General features: G+C 39.1%; 1 protein-coding gene across 3 annotated transcripts in view; it reads right to left on the bottom strand.

Moving 5' to 3' along the window:
* cadm1b (cell adhesion molecule 1b) overlaps positions 1-18,388 on the bottom strand; it is a 144,423-nt gene that overhangs the window by 17,643 nt on the left and 108,392 nt on the right. For all 3 annotated transcript variants that reach the window (XM_062418713.1, XM_062418714.1, XM_062418712.1), the window contains exons 4-8: positions 13,982-14,134; positions 12,472-12,609; positions 7,587-7,745; positions 6,151-6,247; positions 5,666-5,838 (exon numbers count right to left, since the gene is read on the bottom strand). In XM_062418713.1, coding sequence (XP_062274697.1) covers positions 5,666-5,838; positions 6,151-6,247; positions 7,587-7,745; positions 12,472-12,609; positions 13,982-14,134 — 720 coding nt within the window. The remainder of the gene's footprint in view (positions 1-5,665; positions 5,839-6,150; positions 6,248-7,586; positions 7,746-12,471; positions 12,610-13,981; positions 14,135-18,388) is intronic.

Consider the following 18,388-nt stretch of genomic DNA (forward strand, 5'->3'; position numbering starts at 1 on the left):
TGTTTTATTCTGGAGCAGAGAACATCAGCTTCCAATTTGCTTTTCCTTAATTCATGCAACTGTTACAGTATGGGTGCAGCATGGAGCGAATGATACATGAATTTAACAGCAGCAGACACACATCATTCATGACCTTTATAATACCTGCAGGCAATTCAGTGAAAATGTCTTTGCAATTGCAGTTTTATATTATTATTTTAAAGATCTGTCTTCAAGAATGTAATAAATTTAAGCATTTTACACCTTGTTCATAAAATATGACACATGAGATTCCTCAGTTGCAAAGGAATCTTTACACAACACTTTGGAATTTAGTCATGATAGCTTGAATAAGTCTGCCTTGAGTGAGCTATTTGCTGGCATATGCTGTCCTTTTGTTTGGGAGTGATCATTATGGGTCCATTGGGAACAAGCAGATGTCATCATCTGCCTAGCAGAGCACAATGATGAATAACCATGGGGCGGCAGAGTTATGGGAGTCACAGGAAACCTATGTCACAGTGACAAAGTCACACATGTCGGCTGGTGAAACAAACACATTATTTCTCTGACCACCAGAACCTCCAGGACCAACAGAATTTCTGAACATAAGACATATGATAATATGAAAATCAGTATGTTCCATTAACTGCTTGATGGGATTTACTTTTATATGTAACCAAAAATATTTCAACGATGAAAAACTAGAAGACCAGTGCTTCTATGAATGCTTTGAACCTCAGAGATTTGGATTAGTGAGATCCTATACAGTGTTTGAAGCTCGCTTTATAAGACATTCCTTAAACCACACACAGTAAATTCTTCCTTCAAATTCAATACATCATCAACAGCAATAAAGTTTTCAGGAGGCTGTTAATTCACAAGTTCTGAAAGTTTCCAGGTGTGGAAATTTAGTCTCAGGTTACTGTTCTCTTACATAGTCAAAAACCTGCATCCACAACACTCATTTAAAAACACTGCTTTTTGACAGGTTCTTCCCAAAGCTATGCCTTTCCATTAAAAACCTATTCACTGCCTCCCCTACAATTGTTGAGATTGCACTGACGTCAAAACCATTACAAGTGCATTTATTTTCACAAATGCACATTTTCAACAACTGTCATAAGCATTTGCTCATCTGCCCGACAAACAAACAAACAAATAAACAAACACACAAAAAAGAAATGTTACACTGCTGGTCTTTGACACACAGTTCATGGCTGTCAACATGACCTAAACAAGCCGACTGAGTAATGATCGAAACAATATCACCAGTCTGAAACCTGCAATCGTCTCTCTCACAAAATCCACAATGAGCCCATTTTCAACAAAAGCTTTGCTTTTAACATAATACACTCTGCACCCCAACTCCTCTCGTTTGGTCCTGCTGCTCACATATTGGGTTTAAGCATGAGTGTTGTTTTCAGCACCTAAATCTCACAATCTGCATCAATGTGTGATGAATCAGATATAATGGTATGCTTTTGTACTATTGCATAACCCACCAGAGTTTGGGTTTGTTATATAGTTTTCATAAAAAAAATAGAGACAGGTGTCCTTTTTTCAGTGTGGCCATGTTTGAAAGATAACCAGGACAATTACAACGTTTCTTTTGCAATGACTCATTCCTCAAACAACCATAAGTATGGACATGGGCCATACATTAAATATATTTTTGGGGTACATTTTCACTAAGTTAAAACTAATGAATATAAGCCTTACAATGAAACAAGACACTAGTTTAAGCTTTCCAAGTAAAACAAAAGAAAACTCATTCAGTCTAATGTTTGCATAACAGACTAGAGATGCGGAAAATAATATTTTGTACATACTACTTGAGAGTCTATAGAGTAGAGTCACCCTCATTCCTGGTGTTTGGTATGGTCACTGCCAGACAATGTTCTTTACACACAGGTAGAAACAAATTGAAAATTGGGAGCGAAATACAAAACGCTCTTCTAAGCAGCAGGGAGCAAGAGCTCCAAGGAGAGAAAGCTAAACTCACCAACAATGGCTGCACCTGCTGCAAATTTATTTTCCCCCTCATCCTCATCACCCCCGCCAGCCACCAAAAATAGGAAATTAAGGTCCAAGGATGTGTATACATCGCTGATGCCACGTTACATGATTTATAAAAGATGAAGTCCTTCTTGCAAAACTTCAAACAGTTGTCTCCTGCTGTTCCCCCCTTGGGGATTCAAGTGCAAAGATGCCTGGTGCACCTTTAAACAGTTGAGATGTTTGCAAAAAAAGTTTAAACTTTTAGAGATTATATGTGATTGTAGCTGAATGAATTCAGTAGCAGTAGCCTCCCTTATTTTATGTATCAGTCAATTTGTTTTTATTTGTACATTTAGTTATTTTATATGTTTGGTTTAATGTAATGAAATTGATTGTTTTGGATTTTGATGAGTTGAAAATCAGTATGCCATCTCTGACAATCATGTTCTAAAAATCTCCACCATCATCCCAGTCCCGAAAAGAAGCCCAGTCACTTGTCTGCATGACTACAGGCCAGTTGCACTCCAAACTTAATGAAGTGCTTTGTGAGAGTGGTTCTGGCCCACATCCAGAGTAATACACCTGAGTCTCTGGACCCTCTGCAGTGTGCATACCACCCCAACAAATCCACTATCTCTGTAGCTCTGCACATACAGTAGCCCTCTTTCACCTGGAAAACAAAAGATGCTTACATCAGAATGCTTTTTATCGATTACAGCTCAGTCCTCCCCCACAAACTTGTAAAAAAACATCTTGGCCTTAACCCCACAATCTGTGACTAGCTGTTGGATTTCCTCACTGGCAGAGTTGGAAATCTAACCTCAAACTGTGTGATGATGAACACTGGCACCCCACAAGGATGCATACTCAGCCCCATGCTTTACCCTACACAGCCAGGACTGCAGTGACTCATACAAGGACAACACTATCCTGAAATTTGCTGACGACACCACAGTCATTGGTCTGATCACTGGGGGTAATGAAACGGCATACAGGAGACCAAAAAAGATAAGACCAAGGAGATGATAGTGGGCATGAGGAAAGAGAGAAGACCTCATCAACCCCTGACAATCCGTGAGTCGGAGGTGTAGAGGGTCAGCAGCTTTAAATTCATGGGTGTCCACATCAGTGGACCTCCACCCAGCTGGTCAAGAAAGCAAAAACAGCAGCTTTCCTTTCTAAGGAGACTGAGGGAATTCAGCATGTCACAGAGGATTCTTCAGCTTCTTCAGTAGCAACATAGAGAGCATCTTCACCAGCTGCATCCCTGTGTGGTATTGGAACCGCAGTGCCTTTGACCACAAATGCCTGCAGAGAGTGGTAAAGACTGCTGAGCAGATCATCAGGGTGCTCCTACCATCTCTGCGGGACATCTACCACTGGAGTGTCCAAAGATGATGCTTGCAGCATCATCAAAGACTCCATTCATCCCCAACAGAGGTTTCACACTTATGCTCTCTGGCAGGAGGTACACAAGTGTGAAATGCAGGACCTCTAGGCTGAGGGACAGCTTTTATTCTCAGGCCATCAAACTGATCAACAGATCCAATCCATTGCCCCTGCCTCCACCCTAACCCACCTCCCCATAAAATAAGCTTCACTTTGCCCTGCCCCCCACCTCACCCCGTCCTCTCTCCTCTTGATATCATATTTATTTTTATTTTATTTTTATACTTTTTGTTTTCTATACCTTGTGTTTAAAAAATAAAAAAGAGTGGAAGGAAAAGGAAGAATGTCATTGCACAGGGAAACTTGTTTTAACTGTGCAGATGACAATAAATGCTTTGACTTGTCTTGACTTGATGTTTTGGTAAAAAAAAGAAGAAGCTTCAGTGAGGAGAGGTTCAAAACAAGGGGAACAAACTGTCTGCGACATTTAAAGTCTAGTCCAGGGAGAGATGGTCCCTCTATTGCCCTTTACTGTTCGTCTGCAGAACACATTGAAATTCCACCCACTTCAATATCAGTCAACAGAACCAAAGTCCATCTTCACTGTGGAAATATGAAGTCAAATTTCAGCTATGAGACAAAGTGTTTACAGTCAATTGACAAATGGTGTTTTTTTTGGTTAAAGATCCCAACTGAACATATTTTAAGACATACAAATTCCCTGTTTAGAACAATAAATTATGTCTGAAATGTTTTTTTCTGAATAAATGTTCAGTTACCTGATTAACAATCCTTAACATTATATCTCCTCTTCCTCCATTCATTGAATGATACATGTATGATAATGCAAATATTGTTCATGGCAAAGTTTAACTGCTGGACACAACATGTCTCCTACCTTACTAAGAACTCCATGGGTGATTTTGTGTCAAAGTCAGCACACATTAATCTACACATTGAAGCTTAAACAACCAAATGAAGGAACAAAAAGAAAAACTGAACTGAGTGGAGTGGGACTTGCTATTAGGAACATATTGAATGTGTATAAACCTCTACAGAGTTGATATTACGCTGATATTGCAGCATATTCAGCCCCGAAAAAGGATGTGATGTCTTGGCTCCATTGTGGGCAATAAATTAATATTCAGCAGTGATCACACACTGTAAACAGTGTATGACAGTGATGCTGTGGTTTGTAGTCTGGTGCTGTAAACAACTGATGGTATATCGCAAAAATAATGACTTGTCCACTCACTGCATCAGTGTTTCTAGTGACTGGCTGTGCAAATCATTGCAATCAAAGTGGAGCAAAGGTCAATGCTGACCTCTGACCCTAGGTCAGTTTATTATTAAAACAAATGTTGACCAAAGTGCTTTACAGAGAAATTTGACAGATTAAATGAAAACAATCAGGAAGTCATAATAATAATTAAGGAGACCCAAATGCTGTTGTGAAAGGATGGGATTTAAGACACAGTATAGTGGGAATAGATTGGGAAGATTTGACAATTGATGGGTAAACTGTTTCACAGTCTGGAACAGTAGTAATGGAAAAGGCCTGATAACACCAGAGTCTGCTGGAACTGGCTAAAGGTCGCACCAAAACACATTCTTAGATTTTTCAGTAGTATGGACTTTGAGTGAATGGGATAATATGAACATAGGCTTCCTCCAGGTCTACAATTTGACTGTACTTGCCGATATAGGCTGTTTTTATCCACACATTCTCAAATTTGTCAGCAGTATGGACTGTGAATCAATGGGAGAATGTGACCATAGGCTTCTCCTGGGTCAGCTATTTGACCATACTCGCTAAGACAGTCTGTTTTTATCCTACAGGCTCCATTTTTCTGCAGCACAAACTCAACAATATAAATCTATAAAATCCCACTTTCATGGGTTTCTCACAGGCTAGTCCAAAGTCAACAGCAACTTTATACATTACTTTCTAGTAGGTACGGTTCAAATTCATCATGCATTAATAGTACAGTGGCAGCTCAAATCTTAAACATAAATTTGGAGCTCTGTGGATTTGTAAAATGCAGCTATCTTCTGTGATTTTAAGCTCCCTGTTACTCTCAATAATGGCTTACATCCATATATGTTTGAAATGTGATTCTGTTTGTTGCACGAATGCTGTAAATCCTTATCACTCCAATACAATCCCCCGACTGCCAAAGCTACTGTAGGCAGTTAAGTCTATAAACCTTTCTGTATTAGCAATACAGACTGTCTCCTGGTGTAAAAGAGTGATGGAGGCATTTGAGCATCAAGTGCAATGAGGCGTAATGCATACCATATACATAGAGGATGTAGTCATCGTAGGCTTCTCCCACAGCATTGGAAGCCACACAGCGATAGGTGCCGTTGTAAGACTTGTTGAGGTTCTCGATGTAGAGATCAGAGCCGGTGACCACAGCGTGAGGCGGCACATCCTCGTCTACTCTCAGCCAGTTGATCTGATGGGGACTGTAGAGCATAAATACCACACACATCACTCAGGAGCTGTCTATCCATGCTAGAAATCTGAAATAAAGGTCAAAGCTGAGATTGTCTGAGGAGGGCCATTGGTAGGCCCTGTCTAATGATGTACTTTATATAGCATGCTAACAACTGGTAACATTTAAATGGTACAATGAAATGTTAAAGGTTAAGGGGGTGATCTGACTGGCAGAACATGTACATAGACAATGACGTACATAAACAGAAAATCTGAAACTGAACAGAAATTTGTATTGTGATTTGAGGTTTAGAAGTGCTGTCACCTATGTGTGTACTCACTGTGGTTTTCCTTCTGCGATACATGTCAAATCTAGATTGTCACCCTCTCTTGGTAATCCTTCAGGATATGCCACCACGATCTTCACTTCTGGTTTATCTGGAAATAAAAAAAGATGGATACTGACAATATTTCAGCGTCATATGTTACAACAAGAACACCTTTTTCCTCATAGCCTACCTACAACTAAAACTAAAATTATTATTGCACTTAACAGCCAAGCGCTGGTAGAAACAGACTTGTAAATGAAAGCAACACAGCCAAGAGTGAAACATGGAGGAGGATAAAATGATTATCCTATGTGCTCTGTCGACACCCAGTCTACAGTACCTTACAGCAAAAAGATTTTTCCCCTTATCAGTGCTAGCCAAAGATTACCAAAATGTCAAGCGGTTCCAGTCAAGCTTTCTCTTTTTCCTTGAAAGGTCAGACAAAACAGTTGTCTACCTGGAAAAAAAAATGAATATTCTAGACAGACTACAAAGGGGTACCTTAACCTTTCTTTGATGTTTAACAGTGCATAGCAGCTTGTATTACCTCTTCAATCAAACCACAATTTATAGAATGCCTAAACATCATTTGACACCTGAGCAAAAAAATGTTTTTATCCGCTTGTGGTGACTGTATCTCATGGGACAAGACACCTCTAGGCTGTAAGATTTGAATGCCAGGTTTCATGATCTATAGATAAATATCAAAACAAAACATGTAGTGCATCTATGATATGGTGGTCAGAGGATAAACACCTGGACCAGACTGAGCTATAGGCCTCCCAGCAATTATAGTAGCCCCACAAATAAATAACCAGGCAGCTGACGGAAAAAATCCTGTCTATTAATCTGGACTGTTCCAAAAGCACCCCCAATTGCCACAGCAACCTTAAACGCACTGTAATCATCAGGGCAATATATATTTAGCCAAATAAATCAATATAATCAATATTTTTACATTACAGTGAATTAAATCATTACTTGTAAGGGTCACTCATAGCCATAAACCTCAGGTGAATTAGCACACGACTCTGGTTTCCCTTAGCTCTATGGCGCATGTTTTACATGCTTTTTGTTCATTGTTGTCAATGGCAGGCCAACAAGTCTACTAATGTTGTAGTTACAGCTCTCATTAGTGTAATTTTTTGCAGCAGACGATCCACTAGTCAGTCACTAAAGATGCAGCCATTTGTAGGCAATATGAAATGTGAGCAGTGGAGTATCTGTTCTGCCCCATGGATTTTCAGTAAGGTTCCATAGGTTTCCAAAGTTGACAGCCTAGGGGTCTATCATCCGATTAGCTGTCCTTAACTTTTCGTGGGTAGTACTGTTTAATTGTCAGAAGTGTTTGCAGTAGGCATATAATACTTGAAATTTACTTTTACATTTTCAGTGCAGGTCTTGGCTCTACTTCTAGGCTTGAAAAAGAACAGTTTTAGGTCACTCACACAGCACTTCTAAATGTCTTTGAGCTAGGAGGTCCTTTGCAGCTGGGTGGTCAATGATGCAGTCCACTGGTACTCCATCATCCTCTTTGGTGACAGAAAATCTTACTCGGCTGGTGACAGTAAACATCCTGTCATACGTCTCCTCAACTGTTGTCTCACCTACAGAAAAAAACCCCAAAACACCACAAACATCAGATGGAAAAGTTAACAGCTGAAAAACAAATGTCAAATCCTGCAGCAGCACAACCAGCACTGACCATAATGAGCAAATAGTCATAGCTATTAAGAGCACATTACCTGTCAAAGTTGAGTGCTTTCAAATGGCATTTACATTTAATTTATTATTCAGTGATGTGGCGCCTGAACGAGACTTTAGAGGATTCAGACAGGCCTAAGGCCTTCTATTCTGACAAGAGCAGCAAGGAGCGGCTGGGTCATATCAGCCTGATTATGAATGCCTCTGCATCTTGAGGGCTGAGCATTGTTGGGGCTAACCCTGCAGTAATCTGCTGCCCACTAGGCCCTAGGCTGTCAGAGGGGCATTCATTTAGAGAGCATTACAATGCCACAGGGGCATCGCATTAGCAGCAGTGCTGAGTGTGATGGTTTACTCTCACTTAATGAAGTGAGGAAATAATTACAGCCCCACTCTGACCTGCAGCACACTTCCATTTCAGCCTAGTCACAGGGGAGCCCGGCTGGACTCAGGGAGGGCAAAACACTGTTGTTCCACAGTTGATGATCACCAATACACACATATGTGGCCTCTTGATGGATATTAACCCCAAGTAACACACACCCACCCACCCAAGACCTGCCTACATAAAATTTAAAGTAGTGGGATGGGATTGGTAAGTGGTCAATGCGCTTGAGGGTATTAAATTTGATCAACTGTGGTGAAAGAACAGGCTGTTTGAAAAGCACACAGACCGTTAAAAAAGAGTAAGCACTGTACATAACAGCACCGATTAAAAGTATGATAGTGTGATGATACCAAATAAAAAGCTGCCTTTCAGTCTGAAAAAGTGATCATCTTGTTACAGAATTAATCAGATGGTAAACAACAGTTTATTTATTAATGTTCAAATTATGTGAAACCAAAGATGAGCAAGTTTGCAGTTATGGATTTGTTTGTTCCCTGAAAGCTATTAACTGTAGTGTAGCATTTAAGTGATTTGATTTCACTCTAAAAATCACTGCAAGTATTGATGGTTAGTACAGCAAATCAGCACCAAAAATTAAGTTAAACTAGAGAGCTGTGAGTGGCGGTAACACCTTCTCCATCATCAAATAAAAACAGAAATTAGTCTCTATTCTAAAGGCCAAACTGCAGCACTATAACACCTTTTTAAGGTCAACGAGGACATTTCATAGCACACCTGGCTTATAATTAGATGATGTGCAATATAAATTGGAGGGTGTGGTGATTAGTCATTGTCTTCTCAACCAGTCGTAATAATTGTCTCACACTGTTTGAAGAATGATGATGAATCAGAGTGATGCTTTACTTAAACGACTCAAACAGTTCTGCCTTTTCAAAACAGAAAAATAATATTGTTGCCTTGGTAACGTCAAAGTAGCGTAGAGCCAACAAAGCAGGGGTAGGCAGTATGGTTGAAATCATTATCTCAATATTAATATGCATCACAGCATATACAAGTAGAGAAAATCACACATAAAATAATCAAATACATAATCAAACAGATATTACATGATAGCAAATATATTTGTCAAACAGGAACTTTAATGACAGTTCGCCCATAATCATACATTTGAAAGACCAAAATTTGTAGAGTGATAGCGTGAGACTGTATGATCATATTAACATGAGTTCACTGAAATTCGATAAATTTTGGTTTGAATAATTGCCCGAAGCCAAAGGCAAATTACATGTTTTTGTGGTTCTAATTTACATGTGAGTTATCAAAAGTCCAGTCATGCATAATGATAATCTACAACTACTGTCTGTTGTTGTTGGCTACAATAAAATGTATAAAAAATAAATAAAAGATTAAAAAATATCTCTAAAAAATTTGTAATGACGCCATCACTGGTGATGAAAAACAACAGGACTGATCTTTGGTCTATTTTCAGTGTAATATCAAAGAGCCTATTTGTCTGCATGAAAGTCCCTTGTCAATGCAAAATACCAAACAGAGAGGCAAAACACATTTCAAGGTCAGGAAAATAGCATAGCTTCCTCTGGTCTTAGAACTGGCATGACAAAAAAAGATCTGTAAATCTGACATCTGGTATCAATTATTTTTGGTGATGATTCTTCTTACAAATAATTTTAATATGAAAAAGTGTTTAGAAACTTCTGAGACTTCTGACTCAAGTTTTGAAGATCAGACTCGTACAGAGTCATTATCACTGTACAGGCCAACCAACGCTTGTCAATTAGATGAGGAAAACAACTGCTGATCAGGTCGTGGAGGGGACTCAAATCTGACTGCAGAGGAGATTTGAGTGTTGCAGCAGAGATGTCAAATCAAACGCTCTTGTGAGCATCAACCACTGATCAATCCCAGTGCAATCAAGCATAACCTCTTCTCAGGGTGACACTGTCCTCAGTCAGCTCCTCACCCGAGTCTTCTGCCTGCCAACACACTTGAGGGCTTATCAGGCTGTGATCATGTGCCTCAAAAGAATATTGCTATAGCAGTGGCATAAGCATTAGTGAAGTAGGCTGCAATTCAGATAATATATATAGATGCTAATTAATCAATTAAGAAACAATAATGTAAAATTATCATCAAATCATCAAACTTTAATATTACTTTTAAAAGATTGATTGATATATTTGTAACAAAAGCAGCTCTTATAAAACATTCTGAGTTCCATTTGTTAAAGAAGGCCATGGGCTATGGTTAAAAGCTCTGGAAACAGCCTTGAATTTAGAATATCTGATCACATAGTGTATATGTATTTCAAAGGTCAAGTATATAACTCCAAGTTAAAGCTCTTACAATATGCATACATACTATATTCAACATATAAAATTACAAGAGAAATAAGTGAACAAAACTTTTATCTGGGCGCGCAGGTAGAGTGGTTAAGAGCGCATGCCATATACGCAGTGGACCCTGGTTCAAGTCCCGGCCGGCGGACCTTTCTGCATGTCACACCCCCCTCTCTCTCCCATAATTTCCTATCTCTCTACTGTCAAATAAAGGCGTCTATGCCAGAAAATCTCTTGAAAAAAGAACTTGTATCTGATTCCCAAAGTGATCTTTCAAGAAAATTGCCATCATCCAAAATATTTCAAAGCTGAATTTCAAATTGCAGCTTTAATAGTTGAGTGCACTTTTAAAGTGTATTTTAACATGTTTTCCAGCTAAATCAAAACTAAATATTTCTAATTAAATTTAAAAAACAAACGTATAAAGTCTACTAACTCTTCCCATTTCTGAAGGAATCTTCTGTGTGCACTTTCATATGACCCCATACAAACACATATGCAAGCTGGCTGAGAAACAGTTTCAGATGAGCCAGGCTCCACTATATTTAAATAATCTTGCAGCTGTCATTTATGCTAACAAGCATTTCGCCACCTTGTGTGTTGAGTCTCTCAGGCCAGAGCCCATCAGTGCTGTACCTGCCAGCATGATAAATGGTTTCAAAACCAATTCCGTCAATTTGGAAGTGTGTTTAAATTAGCCAGCAGATTTCTTTCTTTCCATAATGGCTGTCTTTCCTGCACACAGACGTAAGACAAACATGATCACAGAGATTCCATAAAACTTGTATGATGTGAGCCTTTTAATCTCTATACGCGCAAGAGCTAATGAATTGTACTTCCATAATGAGCCGTGATTTGTGTTTCCTGGGGTACAGGAGGACGTGACTCTGTGGCTCTCTTTATGTATCCACTGCCACTATGGATTAGCCCTGCTCAGCATCTCAATGGCATTTCGCTGATCTAACCATCCTGTTGTCTCTCAACACACACAGGACTCAACAACTCATAAACAGAAATTGACTTCGACTCCTGTAGGGAACACTGGAGGCACAGATGGCATTTAGCTTCAGATTCGCTCTTCTAAATATTTCATCTCTCAACAAGCCAAATGAATCCTCTCCATTCTAGTACATATATAATTTGACAACAAGCCCAGAGATATCCACTCTGTGTAAATACAATATGACTAAAAATGAATATCCCCCCCCCTTGCTGCTGTACAATAGGTACATAATGAATAACTGATGGTCCTTAATAAAAACTGAGAGGCAATAATGATTTTTCACCACCCCAGATTATATGACCCTCTCTGCAGAAGCCTACAAAAGATTAAAGGCGCTGAAATGAAGAATGAAATGTGTAGATATGAGTTCATAACCATTTTTACCATGTATAGATGGTTTCACATGAATAGAATAGATTAAGGGTTTTCCACTTTAACAACAGAATTTCACCAGCAGTCAAGGTGTAAATGTTCAAAGTAAATATTTACAGTAAGCAACCTAAAATCTGAAATGAAAATGACAGTATGGAAGAGCCTTTGAGGCAAATGGTTTGTACGATTTATGAGAAGCATAACATGAGGCTGGATCGCAGCTCTCACAGCAGTGAATGCAGAGTTTGACCATTACATGTTGTTGCTGCGCAAGCAGCCCAGGCTTATGGACAAGGGATTTTGCACAAGTATAAAAAAAAGAAAGAACGAAATAATGCACATCCTTCCTCCAGCTATACATGCCAGGCATGATTATCCTCCATACTTTCTATACATGTCAGTCAACATAATCAGTACATCACACATTAATGTTTTAGAGAACTACATTTTGTTCACAGAGAAAGCGCCTCCAGAGACCCGGAGTTGTAGGGAAGTAGACAGGCCTGGAGAGTGTGAAGCAAACTGGGGGAGGCTGTTATTCTACTGACCTGTCAGTTCTTCCTCCCCTTTCATCCATCTGATGGAGGCAGCTGGCTTGCTGCCCATGGCTGTGCAGGTGAGCTCCGTCTCGTTCCCCTCTCTGACCATATCCTCATGGCTCTCGATGATTGGGCTTCCTGGTGGGACTGAGAGACACCAGCATGGCAACATATCACATTTATGCACTTATCCAATGGGCTTCAAAGAAGAAACACTTGCATTAAATCATTTGTTAAATGGCACATGCAACTTTTTGTATTCACCTGTTGTCTCATATTTACTTTTCTCTATATAAATTCAAAAATGGGCAAGATGTTTCATCCAAGATATTAAGAGATAGTACATTTATTTTAGTTATGATGCCTTAATCTTAATGAATTCGGAGATTAAATGTTACCAAAATCGACTAAAATAGACATCAAAAATTAAAATAAACATTAAATGTTGGCCATATCAGTGCAATGTGCATCATGGCTTGCCAGTTTATTGAGATTATGATGGCATCTAATTCACTCTGACACTAAATGTGTCTGTATCTATTCGTTTGCTGATTTCCAACAGCGGCACCTGAAGCTCTGCGGTGTGAAAATCCTCTTTTACTCTTCTGTATTTTTGTGAATGAAACTTTCCCACAGAGCCTTCTATTGCAATATGGGGGCATTGATTATGCTAATGATCACATCTCATTAATGCATACCTTCTCATGAACAGGTGGCTGAAAAGAGGGTTTTTGCGAACAGGTTGTGCAGTTACAGTTTAAAAGTTTGCTGAATCCCACTTGGAACAATCACCTCACAGAAAAAAGTAAGACATTTTCAATAAGATTAAAAAAAATGTTCTTGTTTGAAGCCCAGTATTCTGCTTTGCTAAAGTTTCATACTGTAAGTGGCAAAACATAGTTGCATTTACTCAGAGTAGGACAAGGCACAGTTGTCCCTCATCGTTTGTTAGTCATCATAGAAAACTTGCTGAACTCACTTGAAAGCAAGAAGTCAGTGGGGTGTTTTTATTTCAAGCACTCTTCATTGCAACCCTTGGTTCAGAAATACTGAAGCTAGGTTTCAATTGTACAACTAGAGTAATTACTTTAAAGTGCTTTTAATTCCTTTCAATCTCCCAGGATGTCTGCATGTATAATAAAGCTTAACTGGAGTAATTTCACTCCAAAGCATCAAAGTGTGGCACAGCTGACTCTCAATAGGGAATCGTTTGGAGAAGCCAAGTCAACATTCACTGGGATTCACAGAGTCAACACAGCTGCCAAAACCAACGCGGTCTGAGCCATCAGTTTCAGCATCTGCTCCTTTTCGTTATGCTGTTGAGCACGACGAGAGCCTAATTGGCTGACATTTTGTTTCAGTTGCTAAAGATAACAGGATCAAATATTACTATTATATCATATTCACAATCTATAACAGAGGAAAATACAATAAGTGTGTATGAGTTTGTGTGTGTGAGGAGGGGTGTGACCACATATGTGTGTTATGTGATCTTCACACATGAAACCCTCACACCTACCCAGGACAGTGATGTCTGCGTAGGCTTCCTGAGGAGGATCCGTGTAGAGCTGGCACACATAGCGTCCCTCATCGGAGAGTGACACATTGGACAGAGACACCCGCAGTTCGTTGTCAGAGAAATTCACCAGCTGGAACCGGCTGTCCTTCAGAGCTGTGGGGATAGATGTGAGACAGAGACAGTGAGGATATAGAGTACAGGGACACAAACGTGAGACACGGAGTGAGAAAGGGAAAGGGATGGGGGTCGGGGAGCGGTAAGTGGAGAGGGGTGAGAATGAGAGAGGGGATGGAGGAAGACAAAGGAGAAAATGAGACAGAGATGGAGGGGAGGGAGAGAGCAGAGGGAGAGGGCTGCCCATTTGTGGGCTTTCTCCTTAATTGAGTAAAAGAAAAGAGTTTCAAAAATGATTCATACAAGTTGATTCATAAAGTAGCTTTACAGTCCATGGAGCACTCGCAAAGACAGGAAAGTGTGAAGAGTGCTCATGAGGACCCCTAACAAGCTAGGAACCCTTAAAATGGGCTGTTGCTGGTCATGGATGGATGCATCAAACTCTCATATTCCAGAAAAAGGAGAGGCATTCAAACATACATAATGAATTAAATCACAGCGCAGAGGTAGAGAGGGGTGGAGGCCTGAAACTCTAAATCAAAATTAGCCAAGAATCTGTATACTAATGCCAATAGGGCTTGGCTGAATTTTATTTTAATGTCATCAAACTAGGTTAGCCATCTTCACACTGCTTTTCATTTGAGTCAGCCCTCATCCCTGAGCACTCTTTTACATAAACAGCTTTAGCTGATTTGATTGGGAGCCCTTTTGATGTTTTGACCTGCCTTCTTTATCAAGTCCTCTCTGCATCTGTCGAGCTAACAAACTCTATTCAGCCCCTGTTTAAAGCCCGGGGAGTTTGTTATTCCCTTCAGGCTTTACACTTAGCATCATGATCATTACCCAAGGTCTCGGGGCAGTGTCAACATGAAATCTCATCCCCAATATAATTTGAGAGCTCTTTGGAAGTCTCTCCTCAAAGGGAAACAATGACACTGATGCACTTTGAGAGTCACAGCACCTGCTTGGGAGGGAAATCCTTCACTTCTGAGGCACTGTATGTAGTTTAAACAAGGCAGTTTCATAACTGCTTACCCAGGAGCATGTTGGGTACACAGTATGTTATATTTATTGTTTAGTGTTGAGGAATGTTCAACATCGCTATACATATTTGGACTGCAATTAATAGTTATGTTCATAATCATTAATGTGCTAATTACTTTCTTTATTAATAATTTGGTCAAAGCAAAATCAGAAAATGAGAAATAAACCTGTCAGAATTTCTTAAGTGCAAGTTGACATATTCAACTTGTGGGTTTTGAATAACCACAGTCTGAATTCCACAGGTATTCACTTTGTTCTCATATAAGAATACCAAAAACAGATTGTATTCTGATTCAAGCTGCATCTGGACTTACAAGATACATAGATGATTTAAAATGGTACCAAAGACCCAAGACAAGAAGTGTATCTTGCCATATTTTATTTATTTTAAAGAGTAGATGGACAAAGAAGTGAAAACTTGTGTTTTCACAGTGGAAACCTGTTGGCTTTGAAATCCATTGGACTCAATGCAAATGGCATGAACATTGACTTTTTTCATGCGGTACATTTTAACATGCACCTTTTAAAGGCCCTGAAAGTATATTTTCCTAATCATCTTCTTGCTATGGTCAATAGTCTATATACAGAATACTTTCTGCCAAAGTTAGAACGGTTTTTGTTATTTTGTAGAGGTGATTTTTCAATTTTTTCTTGTTTTTTACTTGCTAGTTTCACAGGTTTGAAGTGTACTCGGCACAAGTTTGAAAATGTGTATATAAGATGGGATGTGTGAATGTCCAATCACAATTGTTAATCAAATCTGATCAAACAACACCGACACGGTCCTGATGCATTAGCAGTTTTTAAACTCCTTACTATTAAGGATGTTTTTGCCAAACTTGGTTGAACTGATTGTTTCTTAATTAGCCATGACTGTTTAATGTTAGAGAACAGACAAATAAATAAGATTTGAAAAAGGGTTTTCAGGGATAGACTTTTGTATGAATTTCACTTTTAACATTAAATCATGATAATACAAAGCCAGACAACTCTTGAGGATGGCTGCAGTGAATAAATATTGGTGTGATATTGTATCACCATCCAAGTCCACCTTCACTGATAAAAGCTAATTTTTCCCATTACATATGACACCTCCGAATTGCATGTCATTTTACATATATATCTAGCCGAATAGATGGCTCATCCTAAAAAGATTCACTGTGCCTCTGCCTATGACATAATTTGTCTTCATTTGCTGCAACAGAGATTTGTTTATTTACCCTTCATTGGTACTGTAAAGCCCTTATGGCTTTGGTATTTGTGTGGGTATCTGTTTCTGTAGCTGCCGTTTCAGTTCTAGCTGGTTCTCTTGTAGCTCCTGGTGTGTCTCTACGCTGCTGCTGTGTACTTCCTTGTATACAAAGATCTGCCACTGTGTAGAGCGGCCCTGTTGACAGGTAACAATGCCACTGGCTGAGGGGGGTCCCCACAGAACCAGCAATCCTTCAGGAACAGAGCCTAGAATAGCCCTGCCATGGGGTTCACTAGACCCCATTATGAGGAACACAAACACACAGCGGCAGCTGCCCAATAACAGTCTAGCAACCTGTCAGAAATCTGACATAAATTCAGATCTAATTGCAGATAAACAAAACCTTTTATGTTTTGTAATTGACATGGCACTGCATTGACTAAAGCAGAGAAAATGACATGTTTACAAGCCCACGTGGAGCAGCTCAATAAAGAGTGAAGAGAAAAAGGTTGTCTTAACCTCGTGGAAAGATTTCAGAGCAGAGCTAATATTGATTGTTACCTAGATATAACAGCTAATTATTCATTGTTGCTTTTATAAACTGAAATGATCCTCAGCCTCTATCTACTCCTTGGTGTCAGAATAAATATTTGTTTAAGATGTAGAGCACAACATGACCTATGCTTTATATCAATACATTCTTTTCTGCCATATTCTCAGGTAGCTTTGGGTATTTTGTACAAATATGACAAAGATGTGTACTCAAGCTCCCCCGATGCTCTTCGCAAGTGAGAAAATGGAACACACATCTCGCTACCTCGACATGTGAAATAACAGCTGGGAAGCAATATAAACTGAAATGAAGGGTGTTTCTCGTTCACCTTGAATCTTGGCTCAGATCCCAGATACAAACAAGTAAAAAAAAGCAGAGACAAAAACTTGGTTCAAAGTAAAAGTAGCCCATATGCTCATGCATAATCATAATGTTCAATATCCTAATCTAAGAGATTATCGTAAAATCGAACAGTGACAAGGACACAAAAGTATTCCCATTATGGTAGCACTGAGAATTATCTCATATTAATCTTGCCGCAATCTGAGCTTAATGACTTGTGTTAAAGAGGCAAAAAGTCAAGGACAGATGGAATCATGTTTGCACACACGATCTAACTCAAAACTAAAGCTGATCTTGTAGTGATATCTGATACCTTCAATGTGACGATAAAAAGCAGAAAAATGCCTTTAGTACAGAGTGCCTTGAAATGTGAAACCAACACAAAACCACATATCTATGAAAAATACAATGGTTATTTATTTATTTATTTTATTTGTTGTTTTATTTAACAGGGATACTGCACATTAATAAATATTGCTGTAAATGCACAAGATTTATACCTTATACTACACTATCATTACTATTTAAAACATGCAACAAAGAGGCTCATAATTCAAGACAAGCAAAACAATAATTTGAGGGATATTAATGTTAGTAGAAATATGGGCTAAATAAGACCACATTATGTTGCATTGTTAGACACTAACTCATGCAAAGCAGAAGCTACTACATAAAAAGCATGCACAGTATATAAAATAAATAAAATGACACAATCAAGGCAAGACCATAATATGACATGCATGCAGGTACATAAGGGCAGACCGGCGATAGCAAGATAGCCACAGGTGATAGCAGACAGCAAGAGAAGTTTAGCACAGACAGACTGAGGACAGTAAGGTGCAATGGAGTTGTAGTGCTGGCAGAACTGAGTGCTAATTAGTCTGGTGATACCAGACAATCATAGATCTCTGCCTACTATAGTCTGGGGATTTCTAAATGCACAGCAGTTGCTTGAACAGCGACAAGAACGACTGCTAATAAACCATGCATGTCACCACTTAGTATGAAGGGCCACATTAAAGACTTCTGATTGGATCTGCAATGCAGGACTTTTAAAAGCTATCCAACTGTTTCCACCCAGTTTTAACAACAAAACATGGAAGATTGTTCTCAGTCTCTACAACGTTTAGAAACTGACCTGTGAATCTAAGTATTAATTAAC

The sequence above is a fragment of the Scomber scombrus genome, chromosome 5, assembly GCF_963691925.1.
Source record: "Scomber scombrus chromosome 5, fScoSco1.1, whole genome shotgun sequence".
Taxonomy (NCBI): Eukaryota; Metazoa; Chordata; class Actinopteri; order Scombriformes; family Scombridae; genus Scomber; species Scomber scombrus.